Source organism: Cutaneotrichosporon oleaginosum, assembly GCF_008065305.1.
Source record: "Cutaneotrichosporon oleaginosum strain ATCC 20508 chromosome Unknown ATCC20508_contig06, whole genome shotgun sequence".
NCBI lineage: Eukaryota > Fungi > Basidiomycota > Tremellomycetes > Trichosporonales > Trichosporonaceae > Cutaneotrichosporon > Cutaneotrichosporon oleaginosum.
The window spans coordinates 903554-926652 of NW_027072175.1; the positions used below are offsets into that span (position 1 = coordinate 903554).

Sequence of the window (23099 nt, forward strand, 5' to 3'; positions counted from 1 at the left end):
CGACGTGATCGGGCCGAGGGCGAACCACCCCCGCGTCGCTGTCGCCATCGTCGGCGCTCTCCGTCTCCCCGTGCTGAAGCCGCACATTCTAGGCCTGGGACTACATTCCGTCATAACCCCTCGATCCTCTCTCATCTCCTCTCCGCCACTTCTCCTGACAACTTTCCACTCGCCACTCCACGCACGATGCCTCCAGTTCCCACACTCGGCAAGCGTCCGGTAGTGCTGCTAACCGTAAGTTCAGAAGGGTTTGGTGTGAGCTCAGACAGAACGACGACGGGCCTCCTTCAGACCACTCTCCAAATATCTTCCAGTTCGCGAAGCAGCTCATCAACGACTTGGGATGGGAGGTGCGCGTGGTCATCCCGGACGGCCAGCGCTCCTGGTGTGTGCGACGGCCGAGTGGCGCTAATCGCAGGGTCGGCAAGGGCTTCGCCATCAACCAGATCATTACCGCAGCATTCTTTTACCCACTGGGCAGGTCCAACGTGGAGCTTTGCTGACCACAGAGCCCGATGGACGGCAAGGCGAAGTTACTACGGCGCGTCGGCCATTGAAAGAGGGCGAGACGATGGAATGGGTCCTCCTCAACGGGGTCAGTGGTATACCAGGCTCAAGCTGACTTCAGACACCAGCCACGTGCAGCAATATCGGACTGCACAATCTGTATCCCGGCGAGGTAGACATGCTAATCTCGGGGCCGAACCGTGAGCCCGCAATTTCAAGGTGAAGCACTAACGACAGACGGACGAAACTCGTCGGCGGCCTTTGCGCTGAGCTCCGGCACCATTGGGGCCGCCATGGCTGGTGCACTTGCAGTGCCGATCGCGGGGCCAAGCGGGCAGAAGCGGACCTTCATGCCCTCCATCGCACTCTCTTACGGTGTGGTGGAACGGCCTGTACCGCCGCGCGCGCTGGAGTTGGCCCACGAAGTAGCAGTCGGCGTGTGCAAGCGTCTCTTCGACGACTGGGGATGGGAAGATGAGGCAAAGCGCAATCCTGTCCAGGTGTACAGTGTCAACGTGCCCCTCGTAACGGAGGCCATCGAGCTCGCGAACCGCAAGGTCTGCTTTACCACCATGTGGCGCAACACGTATGGGCAGTTGTTTGTGCCGACGCAGAAGCCACCGCAGGAGGAGACCAATTGGAGCGCCGCAGACAAGGTGCAGCAGCCAGACGACGCAGACACGCTGCAAGACGTCGACGGTCCGCTCCGTTTCCGCTTTGCACCGAACTTCCACCCCCTCCTTCACCCTTCACCAGAGGCTGTGCCGGAGGGCACGGACGCGTGGGCGTTCTATCACGGATACACGAGCGTCACTCCTCTGTTGGCCAACTTTGCCGAGCTCCAGGACCCATGCCAAGGGTTTGGAGATGCATCGAACGGCCGTTTCTGGTAGGAGTTGTTGATCTGTGTGAGTCGATAGACGCAATGCATAGGTCGGTACGTGTACATTGGCGTGGGCGCACGCAACGCTGCTTGCTTGCACTGCGCCCCATCGCACGAAGGCGAATGCCCGCGCACGCGGCATGAAAGGCGTAAACTGTGCATGCCGAATAATGTATACAGAACGGAGACGTCTTCTTGTATTCCGTGACCCCGGCGGCCAGAAGCTGTCTCGATCAATCGTCCTCCTCGTACACGTCGTCGTCACTCTCCTCGCCCCTACGAGGGTAGAGGACGTAATTCTGCACGATGAACGCAATGTCAAACCCAATCGTGATCAGTGCGAGACCAAGCTTGCCCGGGTTCGCCCAGATGCCCGCGACCTGCCCGTCGATAAAGACGCTCGAGATTACGAGCTGGGCGAGCGAGAAGACCCCACCAGTAAGGTCCTTGAGTCAGTTCAGCGCCACCAGGCAGCTCACGGCTAGGATGGTGGCAATAGCGAAGCCCCGCACACTCTTGAGTCTGTAGTTGAGGATGAGCTGCGGTGTGTACTTGATTGTCGTAATCGCGATCTTGAGCGAGCTGGCGAAATAGAGGAAGTCGAGTAGCTCGGTGCGGCCGAGCAAAGTGCTGGTACCGACCCACAAAGCAGCCAGGGCCATGATAACCAACGCAGCGCGGGTGAGGCGGTGTGGCGAGACCGGGGCACGCACCTTCCTCCTCAAGAGGGGAGATTGCTCCTCTACGCTCTTCCTCGCGCGGTGTGCGCGATAGAATAGCCAAGCACTCTGAACCAGCGTGAGGGTGGAGAGGAGGAGTGCGTGCGCGGAGAAGGCGAGGTCACTCTTCGAGACCTGGGGCGCGTGTCCGTCATGTCGGTCCGCATACTGCTTACGAGCGGTACGGGAGAAGTACGCGCCAAAGGACCAGATGGCTAAGCAAAGGAAGCCGATTGGGTTCACAACGACAAAGTCGGGCGCGAGGCCGAGCGCACTAACGTCAGCCTGCATGATGGGTAAGCATACCTCTTTCGCCTGTGGTTGAGGATGAGCTGCGGGTAAAAGCTGGCGCTCCAAGCCGTGAAGTAAATGACGCCGCAGGCGGAGGAAACAACGTTCCAGGCGTTTGCCATGTTGATGGTGGGGTTGTGCGGAAGGCGGGCTCGGCGGGGGGAGGGGGGATTATGAGCTGAACGTGGCCATCGAGAGATGGTGGGACGGCGTGGGATGTGTCTGTGCTGGTATGCCGTGCCGGGTGTCGTGCTCGCCGCTCGATATCTGTTGTTGTGATCAGAAGAGAAGCTTGGCGCTTGGAGAAGTGGGCGATGGAGCAAACGATCCCCGCAATGGCGTGACTACTGTCTCTCGATTGCTCATGTCATCATTTCGGCGATCAGCGATGCGGGTCAGCGGATATCTATATCCGGCATCTGAAACGTGCTGTGAGCGTCTCTTCGCCACATTGCATTCACAGCGCCCTGCGTTTCAGGTTGGCGAATCCGATTTATTACTCTCCGATCGTCCGACAGCGGGGTATGAAGTTGCAATAATAATAATAATGACTCCCATTCCTCTACTCATACAAAGATCCAGGGCACAGTTCTCATGAGACTTGCCCACTCTAGTACTTATCGGTGTCCTTGATGGGATGAGCCTCAATATCATTGACACCAGCATTTGGCTCGTGCTTAAGCCCGCCGCCAATCTTCGCGTCCCTCTCCGTTGCAGACCACTGGAACTCGAAAGTGTTGAGCGAGCGGTAGTAAGTCGGGAAGATGAAGCAGGGCACGAAACAGGCGCACGCAAGGACGATCCACGCAATGACGAGGTTGGGGTCGGTGAGCGCTTTGGAGCACGCCAGCGAGATCGCAGACGCGATGGCAGTGTTAAAGAGCGAAAGTGAATACACGAGACCCTTCATGCGGGGAGGAGAGCGCGTGTATGCAAGCTCGTAGGAGGTGACGTTGACGAAAAGCTCGCCAATGGCGGGGAATATGATGAGGGGAATCTGCCACCAGAGCGAGACGGGCGAGACGGCCGTCTTGCCGTCGATGATGCAGTGGGTCGCAAACTTGCCGCACGGCGAAGTCTTATAGATTCGGTCCTGGATGACTGCGCCAAAGATGCAACCGATGGTGCCCAAGAAGAACCCGATCGACATTCGGGTCATGGGCTTGAGCGGCCACCCAATCTTTTCGAAGAATGGGTACACCAGGAAAGTGACGATGGGGGAGAACACAATGATGGAGATCGAGTTGAAGTTGTTGATGAGGTCGTTGGGCATGCCGTTGAGCGTCATGGCGACCGACATGTCATTGACGATATTGCCCAGGCCGACCGAGCCGCCGTCGGCAAGCTGGAAGATAGGGATGAACATGAACACTGCACAGGCCGTGAATGTCTGGCGAATCTCCTCCACAAACTTGTCGTCCCAGTATACCTTGGTTTCGTCAACGTGTCCGTCGCGATCACGGATGAATGAAGGCTTCGCCTTATTCCAGAAAGCGTCTCCGCCACGACCAAACTTCTTCCAGCCGCCGTTGCCCATGCACGCCTTAACCACCGCAAAGGTGTCAGGAATAACGGAACCTTGGGGTGGAAGCTTCACCAGGCGGGGGCTGGCCCACCAGAGCACAAGCGGCATCATGAAGTAGAGAATGCCGGGAAGCAAAAACGCCAGCCAAAAGCCGACATAACGCGCCGAGTAGGTGGTGGCGAGCTGAAAGAGAGCGCCGACATTGATGCAGAGGTAGAAGAGGTTGAGGTAGCGTGTGACGGTTGCCTGGGGGTCGATGATGACCCTTTTGCCGCTCTTCGTGTAGTGAATCGTCTGCTCCTTGACAGGCGACTGGTCACAGAGGAGTGGGGCGAGCGACGGCTTGATGAAGCCCGCGGCGAAAGCGAGAATGATAACCGAGACGATGAAGACGCCGAGGGCTGCCTTGGGCACCGCAAGAACCTGAGGGATTGCAGGAATAACCAGAATCACGTGTGCAATACCGCCAATGGCTGTGCCCCAGCAGATCGTCTTGAAACGGCCCCAGCGCGAGTCCGCAACGATGCCACCATAGATCGGAATAACGTACGCCAGAAATTTGAACATCTGGACGATCGCCGAGGCTGAGACTGACCCGAGACCGAGCGCACCGGGGGAGTCGTTCTCGTGGTCTTTGCCGCGTGCGACAGCACCGGCGCTGTTTCCGCCTGGGGGAATGGGGTTGTTGACAAAGTTGTTGAACGGCCCAGATGTCCCGTAGTACGATGCGCGCTCGACGAGCTCAATCAGACACATTGCGAGCGCGACAAGACTGGTGTGTTAGCAGATGTCCTTCAGGGGCTACCAGACTGAAAGCAGTACTCACGGCATGCCAGCGGGGACACGAGGGAGTGTTCGCAAGTCCTCCTCAGTGGGGATGAGGGCGGGGTCGCGCTCATCATCGGCGGGAAAGACGTCGGCATCGTGCACAGTGTACCCCGGTTCTGCTTTCTCCTTCAGGTCTGATGTGAAGTGGCCAGCGGACATGTTCTCGACGTCGTTCCAGCGCTTCTCGACGGTGGCCATAATGGGATGAGTGGGCACAACCTCGCTCTCCTGCTGACTTATATTCTTGCGCTGCAGTCGAGTCGCTCATCCCGCTCCCCGCCGATGACAGCGCTCAACTTTCATTCCAAACCGCATGGTAAGTACCTGTGTGTATTTTCGAACGCCGCTCTGCTGCCAAGACCCGACTCGACAAGAATATACCCTGTGCGACCCACATGGGTAATTGAGATGCCTAGGTGTACTCACCCTCCTTCGCGATCTGCGCCTCCGCCTGTTGGCTTGTAGGGTCACCGGGCATACGTCGATGCCTCTGCTCCAGAGGTAGCCGTTTCTCCGATGCCGGCGGCAAAGCCCTGCAGTGCACGTGTTTGCTTATCGCGTCAGCCCGCCGGCACTGCAAGACATCGACCAAGTGAATAGCGTGCTTCAAACATATGTGACATGCCTAAGAAGACTGGGCGGTTTGTACAGACACATTATCTCAGCTTTATGCCGTACTCTGTATCTGCTTGCGTAAAACTGACGGCTTGGAGCTTGAGAATGACGCATGCAATGTCGCGCGACCTCGTAGATCTTGCCCTGATGGTCGTGCGTAGCCCCACCCTACCGACCGCCTCGACCTCCGCCTCACCTGCTCTGGTCGTACCGAATGCCGCGTGCCGAACGTAGCCCCTGCTAACCGGCTCTTGTCTTGGACAAGCTTCATCGTGCCTGCGGAACAGCACGCCGTGCCACACCCCAGTTACTTGCCGGATTAGACGAGCGTGTCGCCGACCAAAGCGACCGCCGCGACCCCGTGGTGCCCGGCGATATCCGTAGCCATGCTCCGCCCGGCGACAGCCCTGGGCCCCGCGTGTCTCCGCGGACAGACCGCACGCACTTCACGGGCTTACACACTGATGCCAAACCTACGGAGGGGCATCGCGCTGCTGACACTGGGCCCCAATCTGGGCACCACGGTCGCACTACGCTCAGGCCTCAGAACACGAAGACAGAAATCTCTCTGAGAGAGTCTAACGTCGGGAACACTTTGAGCAATGCAGCGCAAAATGCCGCCAGCTGAGTAAGCCTCTATAGACGGAAGCGCAGCGCCGCCCACCCAAGAGCAATGACAGTGCCATGAAGTTGCCCTTCAAGCCGCAGTACGTTGGCGGGGACATCACACCAGGGATGGAGGTGACACGCTCAGTAGGTACAACATGCATCGGCATCTATTCACACCTAGCCTCTGCGTGATCCCCGTCCAAGCCACTTCCTGCATTAGGCCTCATCTGGAAGGTCATCGGCATGGTATACACCCCACATGACGCGCGCCTGAAGGTCTTCGACGCCGTCCTCGCCGACAGTCACCCCGTCAGGCATGGCGGTAGCGTAGTTTTTCTAACGTCAGCGCGGCGTCTAAAAGTTACCCACTAATCCGAGCGTAAGCTTGAGCATGGGCGGGGTGGGAGTGTAAGTCTCCAACTCATCGGACTCGGCGCTGGGGCCGTGGTTCTGAGTGGCGTTCTCACGCGCGATCATCTTGAGGATGTTCTTGACGGCCACGACGCCTTGGTAGTACGACACGTGTCCGGCCTGAATGGCGGTCGTGTCCGCGCAATCACCGATCGCGAACATGTGGTCGAGGTCGGCGTCCTGTCCCGGCTCGCTTTTCGGCTCCTTGTCATCCACGGCGAGCCCCTCCATCTCTCTGGCCACGTCGAAGCGACGCACCTGCGTCGTGGGCCGCACCGCAATTCGCCCGTTCGCCGGGTTAACGGTGTGCGCGTCCATCGCCGCCATGAGCTCCGAGTGTGGCCTGGTACCGGTGCATGGCAGCACAAGATCCGCGGTAAAGGCCTCGCCTGCATCTGTGCGCACAATTTGCTCGACACCCTCGGCATCGCTGGCAGGCCAATGAACAACGCGCTGGCCGAGCACAACGTTTACGCCCAGGCTCTTGAGCCCGTCAATCGCTGCATCGTGCATCTCCTGGGGGTAGCGTGGGAGGACGCGGGCGCGCGAATGAAGCATCGTCACCTCCTTCTCAGGCCAGATGCTCTTGATATCGCTTGCAAATTCTAATGTTAGCTCCACAGTTATGAGAGACACTCACGGATGCCAAGTGCGCCGCCTCCGACAATCAGAACGCGCGGCGCACGCTCGATCACGCCGCTCTGCTTCTGCATCCAGTGCACGGCACCCTTCTTCGTACCGGGTGCCTCGTTGTCGGGACGCCAAACGTCGCATGGCGCAGGAAGGCTTGCCCCGAGGGCGTGGATGCAGTAGTCGAAGGAGATGGTCTCGTCTTCCTCTTCTCCTGAGCGGCGGAAAGATACACTACTTGTCGTGAGACGCGAGATCTCGCCGTGCACGAACACGTGAGGGCCGTTCGTCACGCCACGCTTCTGCGTCACCTGGTACGATGCAGGCGATCCGGGCTCCGGGTCCACTTCGGGAGCTGGCGGGAGTTTGAAGAGATTGGTGTAGGGAGGGAAAGCTTTCGGAGCATGCTTCGGTAGGGCGATAACGCGCGGGAAGACGTAGACGTCTGCGTGTTAGCCTTCTTAGTCCGAGGGATTGGTGGGAAGGGAGAGGGCCTGTCGAGCAACCGCCTTCGGCGTGCCGCTTCGCACTCACGGTTCATGTGAGTGTTGCGGTCGATGGCAACGACGCGCCACCCTTCCGGGAGCTGGGACGCGAGGAGCTTTGCAGCATGTCCGCCGCCGTAGCTCACGCCAAGGACAGCGACAGTGCGCAGAGCCTGAGAAGGTGCGCCCGCCAATTCTGGCGCTGGTGGTTGTGCCATCGTGTCGTTGTCGCCTCGTCGCCACTTTTGGTGCTTGCAGAAAAAGAGGGGGTATGGGCAGCGCGTGCCCGGAGCTGAAATAGCTGAGAGTTGAGTTGAGATGAGAAAGGTGCATATCGGTGTCGTTGGGCATGGTTCGTCAAACTCGGCGATTCAGGGTCATTTATCAGATAAATCTCGCCCCGTGGCGCCGGGGGTGAGGCACACCTCATCGGCCGAAATCCCGTGTCATGCCACGTTGTGTCGGGTCCGAGCCTTGCTAGCCACTCATCGCGCTAGGATGAGCCCGGTTGATGCAAGCATTCAGATGGTGGTTGCTGATCAGACCTCGGCGAAGGCGACTGCTTTTCTTGCACGGACGATGTGAGGTGGACCGCGAGTTTCGAATCACCGATGAATGCCGAGTATCCTCCACCCATCCTCCGATCGACACCAAAGGTGGCGCTCGCAGCCGCCCGGACTGCCACTTTGCATAACTACGGCCGACGTTGCCACAAACCTCCTCGTCAACCTCGCTAGAGTACATGTGCATAGTGACTTCCGATGGCTGCTCTCTACCCCTATTTAAAGCTTGGCACGCGACTTGTGCGCTGCATAGGCCGCCTGGACCGTCTTCTTTATGTCGGCCTTGACGAGCTTGCCATTGATGTTGCGGGCTGACATTAGAGTTCTCGGATACACACTCACGCAGAAGTTGATCCGAAACATACACGAAGACAGGGCGCGCGTCACGGCGCAACCTTACGTCAACTTCCACGCTCAGAGCGCCTGCTCACCTGCTCTCTGCCGCGGCCATGATGCTCTCTGGGGTAGCCTTCTTGCCCTCCACCAAGCTGACAGCGATGGCGACCAGCTCGCCGAGGTAGTCGTCTGGCACTGGGACGGATGCGCACTCGGCGATCCGGTCGTCCAAGTAGATCGCATTCTCGACCTCCTCCGACGAGATGTTCTCCCCGCCACGAATGATCATGTCCTTGACTGACGTTAGCACAGTCAAACAGACCACTCACTCCGGTCTGCGATGTACAGCGCGCCGTCCTCGTCTACGTATCCGCCATCACCGGTACTGAGCCAGCCCTCGTCATCAAGCGCCTCGGCTGTCGCCTCTGCAACGTTAGCGAGCTCAGACACATTCTCCCCGGGGGGAGGGGGGGGGGGGGGGGGGGGGGGGGTTCGCTCACTGGGGTTGCCGTAATACTCCTTCATAATGTTGGGCCCACGCGCCTGGATCTGTCCCACTTGGTTAGGCCCGAGGACGTTCTTGTTCTCGTCAATGATGCGCACGTCGCAGATAGGCACGGGCGGCCCACAACTCTTCGGCTTGGCGTAGTAGTCTGGTCCAATGTGCTGGCAGTGGAGCACTGTCGTCTCCGTCATACCCCAGCCGTGACTCCCCGCCGCAGTGGGGAACTGATCGCGGATGTCGTGGGCGAGACGAGAGGGTGGAGGGGCGCCACCGTACGCGACACCCTTCATGGGGTAGTCAGGCGGAAGGGCCTTGGTCTGCATGATCGCCACGGCGATAGACGGCACACCACCGATGAGATTGATCTTGTGCTCAAAGATGAGCTTGATGGCGTCTTTGACGCTCCAGCGACGCATGAGCACAAGCTTCCCGCCGTCGTGTAATGTCTTGCCTAGCCACCCCACGCAGCCTGTCCCGTGGAAGAAAGGGATAGCGAGCAGGCCGACGGTGTCCACGTCGGGCGGCCCAGTAACCATCTTGATGACGGCGTCAGGGGGTGCGCCAGCACGGATCCCTGCGCGCATCGCCGAGAACATCGAGGAGACAAAGTTGTGCATGTTGGCGCGCTGTGTCGCCAGCACTGCCTTGGGATATCCAGTGGTGCCGGAGGTGAAGAAAATAGTGGCGTTCGAGTCGGGGCCGAGGTTCTCGAGGCCGCCTCCGCGCCCAGCCTCGATGTCGGCCACGATAGCAGGCCTGCTGAGCTTCGAAAAGTCAACGACCTCGATGTCCTTGGGACCATCGAGGTGATCAAGAGGCTGCCAGGACACGATGGGTCCGCAATTGAGCCCCTTGAGCTGGGAGCGATGGGGCGTCAGTGCGACAGCGCTGACAGCATCTGTGAGGATGATCTTTGGGTGTGTGATCTTCAGGCAGTGGATCATCGAGTCCATCACGAGAGAGCTGTTGACCATGATGGGCACAGCGCCGATGAGCTGGCACCCAAGCCATGCGATCGGCCACGGGATGCAGTTGAAGCCGACGATGGCGACATGGTCCTCATAACCGACGCCGCGGGAACGAAGCATCGCTCCCACCTCCAGCGCTTGCCGGTACGCCTCCGCGTGCGTGATTTGGTAGCGCTCGCCGGCGGGGGCGGGGTCAGGGCGAGGCGCGTCGAGCATCACCTTGTCCCCATGCTTCGGCATCCGCTCCATAATCATGGCGCGGTACGACGGGTATTGCTGACATCAGTGCTGGTGGAAGAGTCGACGCACGTTCTTCCATGAGCGCTGCGTTATGCCCTTAATCTTGATCTCCTCGATCTCAAAAAGCGTACCGGGTTTGCAGATGAGCTTGTCGCCTGGAGTCAGATGGCAAAAGCGAGGGCGGTGACTGAAGGATAGTCGCCGAGATGAGTGCGGGGGTGTGGGGGAACACGCGACAGTGCGTGAGCTGCTTACATTCCTGCCACGGCAGCTTGCCAACGGTGTCCTTAAGGCTCATGTCAACGGTCGAGTTCATTTTGCTTGTAGTTGTGCTCGCTTGGGGGGGGGTGCCCACCACTCTCACCTTAAGTATGTCCAGCACGTACACACCGAGCCAACCCCAAAGCACGCAGCCGGTCACGTCCGGCCTTGACCGACTGTTGCTTAAGCGGTCACATGTCTTGTCTAGGACCTCCCCCAGTGGCTCAGCTTCGGCGTGGTCCGTCGTGCCTCATGCCGGCCGGCAGCCCATGAGCACGGCCGGAGGAGGGCAAACGTGTGGGAGAATCTCGGCATTCACTTCCCGTACTCCCCGGCCCACAGACGGCAGATAAGTGAAATAGACAAGATCACCGTGCCTTGCATGATTTCGTCGCAACAGTGACATCCACCATCGAGGAGCTGAGTCTGATAGTTGCCCCGTCACTTGTCGGTGACAATGCGGTCCACGTCTGACGCCCACTGCCTCCATTTGTATGCCTCAAGAGTCGCGTAAACTCATGCATCTAGAAAACGAAATCCTCCACGCGCCACTTGCCAAACGCCTCGTCGGCCATCTTGTCCTGCTTGTACTGCCTGCGGCGGTTATCGGTGCCCGCCTCCTCCTTCTTTGCTGCATGTGCGCGCAATGTGGCATCGATTGGTGCCCGCAGACGGCGGTAGTCGGTCTGCGCAGCGATAACGGGAGCGATGGCCTCCGAAAGGCGCGTGAGCTCATCTTCCTTCTCGAGGAGGCTAGGGAGGTGAGCGTCAAGAAGAGCAGATGCGTGTGCGACAACGGCAGTGAGAGGGGGCAAGCTGGACTTGGGCTGCTTTTCAAGCCAGGAGCCAAGACCATCGTCACGCGTGGCGTGGGCTTCAGCCCAGGCGGTGAGCTGTACCAGCATGCGGCACGCAGCGTCCGCGTTGAGCTGCCGCTTCAGCTCGGCTCGGTATGACGGGTCAGGTGCGGGACCGGAAACGACGGATTCGAGCACCTTGTCGTCGACAACCAGAAGGGCCACAACCGAGCGCGCGGGTAGCGCAGGATTCTTGCGCAAGAGACGAGAGACGGCGAGCCGGTCGAGCGGAAGAAGAGCCGTGACGACGCCGCCTTCGCGCATGTCCTCATGCAGTTGACGCCTGTCAATGAGAGTATGGATGATTTTGCCGGCGTACGGCTTGTTAACGAGCACCATGTCGACGAGCCGCCGGGCAACGCTCTCCGGAATTACGAAGCGGCGGCCTGGAGCGCGCTTCTCCTCATCCTCGAGCCAGGTCGTGAATGTGTTCTCTGCGCGGGCCGCCTCACCCGCCTTGAGAGCGGATGAGACAGCATCCAGGAGTTTATCGGCACCACCCGAAGCCTGGTGACCCAGACGGAGGACGTCAGCCGTCGCAGTGGCACTCCCCAGAAGCTGGGCAAGGCCAAGACGTGGCGGAAGGGTTACGTCCATCGTATGAATGATGCTCCGCCCATTAGTCCCTGCGTGCGTTTGCACCGCGCCGAGAACGAGGGGGAAGGTTGATAACACGGCTAAGTTTGTCACTTGCGATCCGCCAGTCGAGAGATGACTCGTGGCCAGCGCAGCAGGCAAGTCCGCCGAGGCCGACACGATTGTGACCCCTGCACCATCGTGAGACGTCGTGAGGGCGGCAAGAGGCCTTTCGTAGGGAAGCGAAAGGACGCCCAGAGGTGTTGTGGGATTGGCGATGGCGATTCCAGGCGACTCATCTGCGTTCTCCAGAATTTCAGACAGCTTGCGTGCGTGAAGACGGTGATTGGAGTCGATGGCTGCGATGACTTCACCTGCGCTGGCTGCGAGGTAGGAGCTCGCAGCTGTCACCTCCGCAAGTAGACTTGCCGAGCCTGCCTCCAAGTCGAGTGCGTACACTGTAATTTTGCCACGGTCATCGACGATGACAGCGCGTGACCCTACCAGCGCACTGGAAAGTACCTTGCCAGCCTTCGGTTTGGGCGTAGTGAGTGCGGAGAGCTGTAGCTCAGCGTCGAGGAGAAACAGCGCGCCGGTGCCTCCCACAACGAGCAGTGGCCACATACACCCGTGGATCGCAACCACGCCAGCCTTGACGCTCCGCTTGTCCTCCTCCCCAACCCAGATCCAAATTGCCCCGCCTTCCTTCTCAGATGTAGCTCCAACCACTGTCACTCGCGCCTCGTCGTCGTCGCCTGGGATAAAGCTCAGAGGCGCGCTCGTGAATCCTGTCGACGGAGGAACGGTGTAAGTTGCCGTTGGTCGCAACGTCTTGATCTGTTGTTAGCATCTTCGGGGTATAACGCCTCACGTCGTAGGTCCACACTCCATCCGCGTTCACTGCGGCGACTGCCAGTCTTCCGCGACTCCCGTGGACTGGTGCGAGCTGGACATGGGGGAGGCGAGAAGAAGACGCCTGGGCGTTCTGGAAGGTCGCGAGCTGCGTTGGTGACGATATCGAGGCCATTGCGTCCAGGTTCAACGTCCGAGTGTCGATGGGGAACAATTGTCTTTGGGTCTTGACGATCTTGACTCTTCAGAAGTGAACTTCTGCGCTGGGCGGGATCAATTGAAAGTGGAGGCACGTGGCTTTCTTCGGATCGCGGCAACATGCAACATGCAATTGGGACTCCGCCCGTCTTGTGTCCAATCTGGTGGAGACAAAATCGGGACGGAGACGCTGGTGTGCTGTACGGAAGCGCAAGGGCTGCATCCCTTATCAACAATGAATGTGTTGACCAACCGCCCTCTTCGACAAGCACAATAGGCAAACTGCTACAGCTTACAGCATCGCATCAAACATGGGGCAAAAGCAAATGTGACTACGACGCCCTGGGGTCAGGGCGGTAGCCGACTTTGTGTATGACGCTTGTGTGGATTGAACACACGACCGAACGAATTGGGCTTCAAGAGCTTCACTCGCTCGCTCTCCCACTGAGCTAAAGCGTCGTATACAAAAGCCCTCATCGACTCTGCTTGCATCATCCCTCTGGTGCACCCATGCATACGTCTTGCTCTTTACCCTTTGCATGCTCCAGGCTGCGGCTCAATTGTCGAAGTAGCATCGAAAGCTCTCGCGCTCGCAAGCCCAATACGTTTGGTGGCATTCAAGAGATCTTATTCGGCCCCCGACTGTCGTTGATGACGTGGTAGTGGCGTCGTCTGAGCACATGTCACCATAGCACGGTTACACCTTCACATCATCCACAATGTCCGCACAGCAGCCTATGCCTCGTCTAGGCGACGCGCACAATGGCCCATCGCTGCTCGACCTGCCTCCCGAGGTTTTGCTGCAGGGCCTACTCCCGGTCCTCCCTTTGAAGGACCTCCTCAACATCTCGCTAGTGAACAGGGAGCTTCACGCGCTCGCAGTATGTATTTGGCACCTACAGACAGAGGCCTGTCTCGCGCTACCAGCTGATTCCAGAATGACCCTGGGCTCTGGCGGTCCATGATGCAGGCGGACTTCTCGTACTCTGCCGCCAACCTCGGCCTCGCTGCTCCACGGTCGGAGGACGGCCGCAATTCACGCGACGCGGGCTGGTTCAAGCGTGTCTATCTCGGTCTCACTCGACCGCACGTGTATCTCTGGGGCGAGGGAACACAGTCGCGTCTTACGTCGCTCGCGGACACTGGCATGAACCGGTATCGCTGGAACTTGCCCCGTCCGTACGACGTCGCACGCGCTTTTTCGCTTCCCGTCCCCACTACTCCTGGCGAGCGCGAGCCGGTCGGCGTCGTCGAACTCCAAGCCGGCGGGTGGAGCTTTGCAGCGCGCGACGCGGCCGGTAACGTGTGGGTGTGGGGCCAGCTAGAAGGAACGGGGTTCTCCCGTGGAGGTTGGGAGAACCGAAGGCACGAGGTCGAGAGGCCAGCCCGCATCCCGCTTCCCAATGCCGCTACATCTATCGCGCTCGGTCGCAGCCACCTCCTTGTTCTTGACGCCGACAACCTCGTGTGGGAGATGCGTGCTTGGGGTCGTGCCTTCCAGCACACCGCCCGAGCGCTCACGGCCCCAACTGCATCGGGAGCCGGCGCCCCGGGCCGCGCACCCCACATTGCCCAGATCGCAGCTGGTTGGGAGATGAGCGCACTCCTCACTGCCGCAGGAGATGTTTACGTCTGGTTCCCCTTCCGGGACGACTACAAGCCCGCAACAACACCAGAGGAGCAAATGGATGGCCCGGTGTGCATTGATGGCGTGAACTCGGCACGTGAGTTCAAGTGGGGCACTGTTAGCGGCGACATTGTGCAGGCTACCGACCCAATTCCGCCTCGCCCTGAGGTCAGCTCAAGCCTCACGGAAGAGCACGATGGGCTCTGGTCAAAAGACTATGACGAGAGAGGGCTGGCCGAGGCACATCGCGTTATCAAGATTGCCTGCGGCCGCGACTTTGTCGTTGCACTCCGCAAGAACGGCGAGGTGTGGGCCGCGCGCACTTCAGACGGTACCGTCGGGGCCTGGGAGTACATGCAGCACTTCTCATTACCGACCATCTCACATATCTCGGCCCAGTTCACGACGTTCGCGGCCTACTCCACGCCGTCTGATGGAGCCGCTGGCAAGGTGCTTTTGCAGCGCCTCGAATCGGTTTCGCGCAACTGCGGCCGCGAGGTACGCCCCATGGAAGTCCCAGGCCTTGCGAACCTACCCGTGGTTCAGGTCGCGGCGGGTGACTGGCACTGGGCTGCTCTCACATCGAAGGGTGAGATGTACACGTGGGGCCAAAACGGGCAAGGGCAACTCGGCGACGGGAGTGTCAATCCCCGCGAGGAGCCGACACGCGTTAAATTCCCTCCCGGTGAAGATGGGCGCGAAGCGTTTGCCTTCTCTATCACGGCTGCCGGGATGCAGACGGGTGCACTCGTGCTCGGGTACAAGCCCAAGAAGCTGCCGCAGCCACAAAATGCTCGACCAGCAGCAGGCGAAGATATGCCGCGCATAGACTTTCCGGGGCGTGGAATATTTGGGTTGCCCTTTCGGATCGGCTATGCTGGTCGTGGCGCTATGCGCGGTGGCAGCTTTTCAGGACGTGGGCGTGGGGGTATACCTCCTGGTCCTGGTGATAGTCATGGCGCGTAGAGTGGGAGATATACAACAGTAGTAGCATGGGGTTTGGTGCAACCAAGAAGTACGAATTACCGCAAACAGATGTACCGCTCAGAATTACCTCTCCGCGAAAACCCAGACATCGATAGCGGGCATGGATCCCGTGACGATGCCCTTTGCATCGTTCCAATGCCAGCTCGCGTTCCGGTCCAAGACATCATACGTCGTCACGCACTCATAACCGACCATCGCCATGCGCTGGAGGACAACGCACATAAGCTGCGGCATTGCGTGTTCGTATTTGCCACCTGTAGTCGGCCATGCCGTGTCACCATCGCCGAGGCGCTTCATGTTGATGGCAAAGGCGCCGTGCTCCCGCGAGTACAATGAACCTGCGCCTCCTGGCCACGTCTGAGCGTCAGTGACATCCCATCGGCAGATTGGGGCGCAATACACACCTCACAAGCCTGCACAAACGCCTCGCACACGCGCGGATCAGGAGCATCGAGCAGCGTGATCATGTGTGTTCCGAAGATGACGCTGAAGAATCGCCGCTGCCGCCGCTCGGTTGGCATGAAGAAGAACGTATCTCGCGCGTTATGCTTGCCTGGCATGCCCGCGGACAGAGCTAGACTCCATCCCTCCTTCGACAGTGAGAAGAGAATGAACTCGATGAGGCGGAACGATGCGAGTGGTGCGTCCGCCGACCCTACTGTCAATACTATGCCCCTAGTTCTCAAACCAAACTCGGGTTACTCACATGGCGACTTTGCAAGCTTCCACTCAAAGACGCCTGGCGCAGGATTCCTTTTGCCCTCCACCCCAGTCCACCCTTTGCTCAGCACATTTCTCAGGAGCTCCTGGCATGATTCGGGAAAGCCGGCGATGCGGATCTTGTCCTGGCCGAGCAGCATAAGGCTTGCAAAGACGACGGGCGGGGCCGGTGCGACAGGCTTACGCTCGGCCGCGAGTGGTGGGCTGTGATAGCTGGGAGGTGGATTGCGGCTGGGCACTGGGGACGGCAAAGGCACGGTCTTCGTCGGCATTGGCGGCGGCGGTGACCCCTTGCTGGGGAGGTATTGGTGATTAATGGAGAGTGCACGCGATCGTAACGACCCAGAGCGCGGCGTCGCCCCCGGGGTCGGGGTAGTGGGTGTAGTGTCACCATTTGTCGCGCCTTTGGCATGTCCGTTGGCACTGCTGGTAATACTAGTGACGGTGCCTCGTCGGCCCACGCTCATGGGAAGATAGTGGGCCGGCTCGCTGACGCCGCTGAGCGTTGACGTCGAGGGCGACAACTCGAGGTGGGAAATCTCGTCGCTCATGAGGTTGTGAGCGGTGGCCGCGCAGATGGACGTTTTACGGCGGTGTTGCCGATGTTGTGATGCTGGATGAGCAGCCTGGGTGCCTATGGTGGTCGTCATGCTGGTAGTCGGTTAGACCCACGGCGATGGTGAGAAGGCTAGTTGGGATGAAGGAGGGGGCAAAGAGGCCATCAACAAGCTCAGTCGTCACGAGTCTGGTTCCTGGTGCACGTTCTAGCAAAGAGGTCTGCGCGAAGCTCAGCGCGCGGTTGACCAGTACTCTCCGCGGTCTCCCCGCCAGCCCTAGGCTTTCTCTGTGCCTCGTCATGTATGTAAAAATCCAGTCCCGCCCGCTCCCTCTTCACCCCACCCCCGGGTATCAAGCGAGCCCGTCCCGCAGCCACCTAGGATCTTGAAAGAGGTGGGCACAATAGGCGGGGTGGAACCTACCGCCCCTCTCCCTTGCACGGCACATACAGCACATGGGTAGCATGGTATGATGTACCACCAGCATGCCGTCAAGACGTGTACGCGGAATTTGAAGAGTGGAGAGAACATTGACCGACTTCGGGAGGGGTCCAAGCGCCGAGGTAAGGGCGATCCTGAGATCCTGCATGCAGATCGCTACGATGTATGTGGCGCAGCCCGGCTCAGATGGCAAATCCGGATCAACCGGAACCAGCAGGGTCGCCCCGTCTTGAACTCTGTCTGATAACAGTACTTCTATTCATATTTCCAGGGCGACTCGGCATCTTGGTCTGTCTCTTGGCGGCAAGGTGAAACATTTGTGAGAACGAGACAGTCGCGACTGGGCGTGGAGGAGGGGACTTGATATGGGAGTTTCTCCTTTCCGGTATTTCTCGCCAGCATCCCAACGCAACGCGCTTAGGTTGGCACTAGCTGGATGCCACCCAAAATCAAGCCCGCAAAGAAGCCAGCATGAGGGCGCGCATGTATCGGCGCGAATATGGTGCTGAATGCGCAATCGGTCTGGCGCCGGGCGGCTTCGGCATACGTATCGATGGTCAGACCGACAACACACTGAGCCTTGACGGCTCAAGCCGCACTGTTCTGCAGTGCCCGTTCTTCTGCATGCGAGTCCTGGGAGCTCAGGCAGACTACCAATCTCCCTTTGACTACCAACCGCACCGGAGGCGATTGAGAAGGCTCTGGGTACTCCCAACGGAGGAGGGGCTGCAGTACAGAGGTCTGTTGTTTGTACAGAGAATTGTTATTGTACAGAGCGCAGGGGCCACAGAGGTCCCCACACCAGTCGCTTAGCTAGTCCATCCTTCCCAGCCTTGTGGTGTGGGTTGGCATCAATTGACCAGAGAACTCATTGGTGCATGTGATATTCGACTCGTGATATTGTTGTCGCTTACTTCTTCGGCGTCCAGTTCTCCAGTGCCCTCTCGGCCTGCGCCATGAGATCCGCGATGACCGTGTCAGCGCCCTCCAGGCCGGCGAGGGGCTCGGCAGCTGCTGTTAGATTTTGATACCATGTCCAGCTCACCCGCACGCATCTTCTCAAGTACCGCCTTCTTCGCATCAGATGCCTTGTCCCCGGCAGCGCCCACAACTGAAGCTGCCCTCGCCTCAAGGTCCGCGATGACCGAGTCAGCGCCCGGCAGGCCCGCGAGCGGCTCAGCGGCTGATGATCAGCCAGTGCCGTCACTAGCCAGGACAGGTTCTCGCCCCTCGCCCATTACCAAGCCCGACCTCTTCCCCAGCGCACAGACAGGTGCAAATCGTGGCGCTATGGCCTAGGCCATAAGAGTCACCTGCCGCTGCCACTCGGGCCCATGGCCTTCCAATACTATCCCAATGTTGACTCACCCTTGCGCAGCTTCTCGAGCGCCGCCTGCTTAGTGTCTTCAGCGGCGTCCTGGACACGCCCCGTCGCCGACGCAACCTTGGACTTGGCCGCAGCCACAGCATCCTCAGCCTTGCCCCGCGCCTGCGCTGCCGCATCCTGCACCTTACCGGCGGCATCCGCCGCATGGGCCTTTGCGGAATCAACAGCATCCGAGACCTTGCTCTTCACACTATCGGCCGTGTCGGCAGCCGCGGCCTTGGCGTCCTCGACCTTCTCAGCGGCGGCATCGGCCACGTCGTCGACGGCGTCCTGCACCTCCCCAGCGCCGTGGACGCGCGTGCGGCGCAGCTCAAACGCAGTGGTCGCGGCGGCCACGAGGGCCGCGCTCGCGGCGCCGAGCAGCAGAAGCGTCTTGCCGTGCTGCGCGCCTTGAGGGATGGGAAGGCGCGCCTGCGCCGAGTTGAAGCGCACCCGCGCGAGGCGCGGAGTTTGAGACAGAGGGCGGAGAGCGCGAGCGGTGAACATTTTGATGGTAGGATGAGCAGAGACAAAGGCCATTGAAGTTGTCCAGCGCCGTGCGTGCGACGTTGACCGAGGCGTCGAGAGTTGTGTGGGCACGATTGGCGGAGACGAGCCGGGATAATGACGACACGGTTGTGGGGACCCCGTCTGGCCAATCCCGACTGCAGGATGATAACCGCCCCTTCCGATGTCGGCCGATGGATAAGCCACCGAGTGCATTTCAGTTGCGTGCGGAACACATCAATGCGAGGCAGAGGTGCATAGAAGGTGTGGAACGATAATTGGAGGAAGCTGTCTGCGATACAGGGATAAAGAATTGCATGCAACAAAAGCGTATGATGACAAAAGGATTATCCAAGGTCACGACGGGGGTCGAACCCGCGATCTCCTGATGAGAACGATGCTAAATCGTAGTCAGACGCGATGCCATTTCGCCACGCGACCCTTGGTGATGGTCATGTTTCTGAATCATCTATCATTCGTCCCCTTAGCGATGGTATCGACCCTTGTGGCTTTAGCAGCTGAGAGTAAGGCAGCTAATAACCATAAAGGCCAAAGAGCGCTCATGAATTCATAACCATAGTGTACCATTGTCCGATAATTGTCCGTGGCCAGGCGGGTCTGCAGCCCCGCCCTCATGGCCGGCTTAATGCTGGTAGCGGTTTTCACGCTTGGCAGCAGCGCGCGTCACCGTAACAGTGACAGTGGACGGCGCGCACGAGGGAGGAACGGAGGTAGGGGGTACGGTAGTAGGGCCGGGACCACCACCGCCGACCGTCCAGTACTGATTGTTGTTGCCCGTGCCGCACTCCCACGTCTGCACGGGGTTGAGAGCAACAAGGTTGCCGTTGGTGAGGTCAAGACACTGGCCCTTGCCCTCAACCGCGATGCGACCATCGCCGGTGAGGTAGAACTGCTGGGCCGGGAGGCCATCGTAGCACTGCCAAACTTTCATCCTGATGCCGTTGCCCGGGCCTTAGGTCAGTCTTGGTGCTCAGCACTGAAGTAGAACGTACTGGAGCCCGCGTCGAGGCAGAAGTTTGAGCCGGCGACCTTGACCTTGGTGGAGCCTGGGGAAATGGTGAAGTCCTGGCCGCGGCTGCCATTGCAGGTGTTCACGGAGACGACATCGCCGTTCTTCGGGGCGTCCGTGGCCTGGAGGCAGAAGCGGGTGTCGCCACGGGGGTGGATCTGGGCGCCGAGCGTGGCGGTGGCAGCAAGAAGAGCGAAGAGGGCAGTGAGCATTGCTAGGTGTGTGGCGAGCGTCAGAGTGAGAGTGCGTGAGGAGGGCAGTCAGTGGCCACTGGAGGCCCCTTTATAGCGCTTCCCCAGTCGTCGGCTAACACCTTGCTCCGCGTCAACAGGAGCCGACTCAGCATGTGTGGAGCAACAGCAGTCGCTCAGACCGAGGTCAGCAGGTCAGAAGATGTCTCCTCTGTGCTGTGTGCTCTCACCGTGGTCTCTCCGCAAGGAACTCCGCCACCCTTCCGCGTCGTTGCCCGCCGATTCTCGATAATCAATCCTCGATCCTTTCAGAGGATGGTCATACCCAATGACCTTCCCTGCACGCCACCGAGCTTTTGACCTCCATGGTCCGCGCAGTATGGCCCGCGTCAGCACCATCGTCTTTGACCGCGAACAGGGCCCAGAATCTAACGGCGCTCAGCGGGGCGGTCGAAGTGAGCGGAGCGAATGAAAAGGGTCTTTAAGTTCCGCGAAGTGATATTACACACTTCGGCACGTCTATTGCAGCGGGTAGACCCAACGCGAATAATGAGGATTCCGCCTCGATGCTGCGCCCTCGGTTGTCATTATACTCTGTTTAGAGCAGGGTCAATCGTCATATCTAACGCAAATCTAGCGGATCTACCCCGGCACACCCGGCAATTCCTTGTTTCCTATACCGCGGGACCCAGGACCTGGAAGCTGTGCTAATAAACATCTCTGCTGGACGCAAGCATGCTTGGCGAAGAAGGCTTGCCCTAATCCTGGCAAGCATAGGTCGAACCTTCTCTTAGTCCGTATGTGCTTTTGGCTCCGATGGAATGGCACCGCCTTTCGGCAATGATCCACTGGCCGCTTGGTCAATTGGGGCGGTGAAGAATACGTCTGCTCACATGACTGTTAACCTCAGAGATGGCCGAAGCGACAAGTTTGGGCCATGCTGAGTCATGCGAGGTCTTGGTGGACCTGGAATGACCATTGCCTGTCGACACGTGTCCGCCCGATGCACCTGGGATGGCCGGCAACAACGTGAACTCCTAACGCCATGACGGCTGGGCAGCTTGACAGTCTGGCGATCTGGCGAGCCGCTGGAAGCTCCCCTTTGAAAGCGATGTCCAGGCCGCCCGTCCCATGCCTGAGCATGAATCGCCGAGCACCGATTGTGTGGCGCAATCCCTAACAGTCCACTGGATTGATAATGGGGCCAATCCTACTCAACATCGGTAGGGGTCAGCCTTTCAAAGCCTGCACAAATCTGTAAGGTGGTAAAGCCTGTTGGCGGCTGTCACTTCATACCACAGGACTAACTCTAAACAGCATTTCGCTTCATTTCTTTACTGACGACTCGGACATTCAATTTGTTCTTGCAGAGCGCCTGTTGTTACGGGGCGCCCTAATATCCCACCGATACTCATCTACTCCTTCGGGCCCTTCGGGGGCTCCTCTGACATTTCGGGGAGCGGCCTGGGCTCGAGCGCTTTACCCTCGATCGCCTCAGCGGCGCGCTTGGTAGTTTCAACGTCGAGTAGCACAGGGTGAGCAGCCTCGCTGAGGTCCTGCTTCTTTGGCTCGGGGCCGCCCTTGCGATCCTGCCGCCATCCTGGCATCAGGATTGTATGATGTTTACTCACCGCACCGCCCGCACCCCCAGATCTCCTTCTGCGGACCAACCGGCCACACCGGGACGACCCAGAATAGCGACAGCACACGCATCTGCGATGCACCTACGACCGAGGCTGGCGTTGGTGGTGTAGAGAGAGACCAACTTACGCTCCCCGCAACTCGGGCAGATCCGTCCGTACTGCTTGCCGGTCTGTTGCACAATCTGATGTCAGATCTGAATGTCACCAGACTTACGCGCTTGGGTGCAGCAAAGTCGACTGACGTCAGCTCGAGCCGAAGTAGAACCCACCAAAGTTTTTGCGCTCCCAACGCGGCAGCGCCGGCGCGGTCTCACCCGTCAATGCGTCTAATACCTCACTGTTGGCAGCGTTAGGGTTCTTGCCTCCGTTGAAGATGCCGAAGCTGGACATGATGTGGATGTGTTGTTTGATCAAGGATCATGAGAGCCGCATTATATATGCTTGGTTCCCTTGGGTTATGCTTGGTGGGAAGTCAGCTGAACACATGTGCCTTTGCGTCTCAGAGTGGGCAGATATGTACATCGCTTCTTCTTCTATGTGGTCACACGAATGTGGCCTCACGACCAGGAACACTGTGGAATGGGGAAAAAGTGCCACAACTCAACAGTTCTCGCAAGGTGGGCTTCGACAGGCTTTCATACCTGCCTGGCACATAATCCCATGAACAGAGTCCCAGGGAAGGTGCTCCACCGTGGCAGTCTTCTTGTCACTGTTGTGCAGCAGCGCCGTCTCATCGCCTTTTACTGGGTGTGCACAAGTGAGACCAACAAACATGGCACCATGCATCACGTCACGCGCCTGATTAGAGTTCCTGGTGGTAAGGTTAAGTAGCATGCCTCCGCTCCACTGGTCTCAGAGAATTCCGTCGGACTTCTAAGAGCATGCATGCCACTGCCCCCTCCCCCTTCCTCTTCAACCTTTGAATGGTACGTCACCACAACACGGAAGTCACACAATGTGCTGAAACTTCCGCACGAACAGAATCCCCAACAGAAGTGCATGAGGTCGGCTTGAGCCTCAGTTAACAGAGCTCCTGCCTGAGGACCTTGAGGACGTTTGTTGACGTTATTCGTAATTTCTACCGAACACCCAATGCCCCACCTTGACCGCGGGTCTGAGAAGCGCCACAGTTCCCAGACACCGGCGCGTTAACGAAACCGATAGTCACCTT

General features: G+C 59.1%; 11 protein-coding genes across 11 annotated transcripts; 2 read left to right on the forward strand and 9 right to left on the reverse strand.

Moving 5' to 3' along the window:
- Nucleotides 1–186: 186 nt before the first annotated feature.
- Nucleotides 187–1400, forward strand: COLE_06779 (uncharacterized protein; the record flags this gene model as incomplete). Its single annotated transcript, XM_065626501.1, has 5 exons — nt 187–234; nt 270–423; nt 477–595; nt 629–707; nt 745–1400. The coding sequence occupies 5 exons, from the start codon at nt 187–189 to the stop codon at nt 1398–1400; spliced, it is 1056 nt and encodes a 351-aa protein (XP_065482195.1).
- A 223-nt stretch (nt 1401–1623) lies between these two features.
- Nucleotides 1624–2522, reverse strand: COLE_06780 (uncharacterized protein; the record flags this gene model as incomplete). Its single annotated transcript, XM_018420082.2, has 3 exons — nt 1624–1836; nt 1870–2383; nt 2416–2522. 3 exons carry the CDS (start codon nt 2520–2522, stop codon nt 1624–1626), a joined length of 834 nt encoding a protein of 277 aa, XP_018276354.2.
- Nucleotides 2523–3010: 488 nt separating this feature from the next.
- On the reverse strand, nt 3011–4951 carry COLE_06781 (uncharacterized protein; the record flags this gene model as incomplete). The annotated part of the gene is made up of 2 exons (XM_018426077.2): nt 3011–4697; nt 4752–4951. 2 exons carry the CDS (start codon nt 4949–4951, stop codon nt 3011–3013), a joined length of 1887 nt encoding a protein of 628 aa, XP_018276355.1.
- Nucleotides 4952–6193: 1242 nt separating this feature from the next.
- COLE_06782 (uncharacterized protein) lies at nt 6194–7721 on the reverse strand (the record flags this gene model as incomplete). Its single annotated transcript, XM_018424139.2, has 4 exons — nt 6194–6313; nt 6347–6993; nt 7029–7463; nt 7553–7721. The coding sequence occupies 4 exons, from the start codon at nt 7719–7721 to the stop codon at nt 6194–6196; spliced, it is 1371 nt and encodes a 456-aa protein (XP_018276356.1).
- A 564-nt stretch (nt 7722–8285) lies between these two features.
- On the reverse strand, nt 8286–10431 carry COLE_06783 (uncharacterized protein; the record flags this gene model as incomplete). The annotated part of the gene is made up of 7 exons (XM_018421532.2): nt 8286–8377; nt 8409–8461; nt 8498–8699; nt 8732–8827; nt 8903–10151; nt 10185–10270; nt 10371–10431. 7 exons carry the CDS (start codon nt 10429–10431, stop codon nt 8286–8288), a joined length of 1839 nt encoding a protein of 612 aa, XP_018276357.1.
- Nucleotides 10432–10900: 469 nt separating this feature from the next.
- Nucleotides 10901–12836, reverse strand: COLE_06784 (uncharacterized protein; the record flags this gene model as incomplete). The annotated part of the gene is made up of 2 exons (XM_018426926.2): nt 10901–12646; nt 12681–12836. 2 exons carry the CDS (start codon nt 12834–12836, stop codon nt 10901–10903), a joined length of 1902 nt encoding a protein of 633 aa, XP_018276358.1.
- Nucleotides 12837–13578: 742 nt separating this feature from the next.
- On the forward strand, nt 13579–15452 carry COLE_06785 (uncharacterized protein; the record flags this gene model as incomplete). The annotated part of the gene is made up of 2 exons (XM_018426927.2): nt 13579–13740; nt 13797–15452. The coding sequence occupies 2 exons, from the start codon at nt 13579–13581 to the stop codon at nt 15450–15452; spliced, it is 1818 nt and encodes a 605-aa protein (XP_018276359.1).
- An 84-nt stretch (nt 15453–15536) lies between these two features.
- COLE_06786 (uncharacterized protein) lies at nt 15537–16744 on the reverse strand (the record flags this gene model as incomplete). The annotated part of the gene is made up of 3 exons (XM_018425548.1): nt 15537–15830; nt 15878–16128; nt 16180–16744. 3 exons carry the CDS (start codon nt 16742–16744, stop codon nt 15537–15539), a joined length of 1110 nt encoding a protein of 369 aa, XP_018276360.1.
- A 1357-nt stretch (nt 16745–18101) lies between these two features.
- COLE_06787 (uncharacterized protein) lies at nt 18102–19097 on the reverse strand (the record flags this gene model as incomplete). Its single annotated transcript, XM_018424140.2, has 3 exons — nt 18102–18202; nt 18237–18374; nt 18560–19097. 3 exons carry the CDS (start codon nt 19095–19097, stop codon nt 18102–18104), a joined length of 777 nt encoding a protein of 258 aa, XP_018276361.1.
- Nucleotides 19098–19707: 610 nt separating this feature from the next.
- On the reverse strand, nt 19708–20306 carry COLE_06788 (uncharacterized protein; the record flags this gene model as incomplete). Its single annotated transcript, XM_018425549.1, has 2 exons — nt 19708–20036; nt 20078–20306. 2 exons carry the CDS (start codon nt 20304–20306, stop codon nt 19708–19710), a joined length of 558 nt encoding a protein of 185 aa, XP_018276362.1.
- A 1394-nt stretch (nt 20307–21700) lies between these two features.
- On the reverse strand, nt 21701–22318 carry COLE_06789 (uncharacterized protein; the record flags this gene model as incomplete). The annotated part of the gene is made up of 5 exons (XM_018426928.2): nt 21701–21885; nt 21917–22021; nt 22056–22110; nt 22143–22165; nt 22198–22318. 5 exons carry the CDS (start codon nt 22316–22318, stop codon nt 21701–21703), a joined length of 489 nt encoding a protein of 162 aa, XP_018276363.1.
- Between the last annotated feature and the right edge of the window lie 781 nt (nt 22319–23099).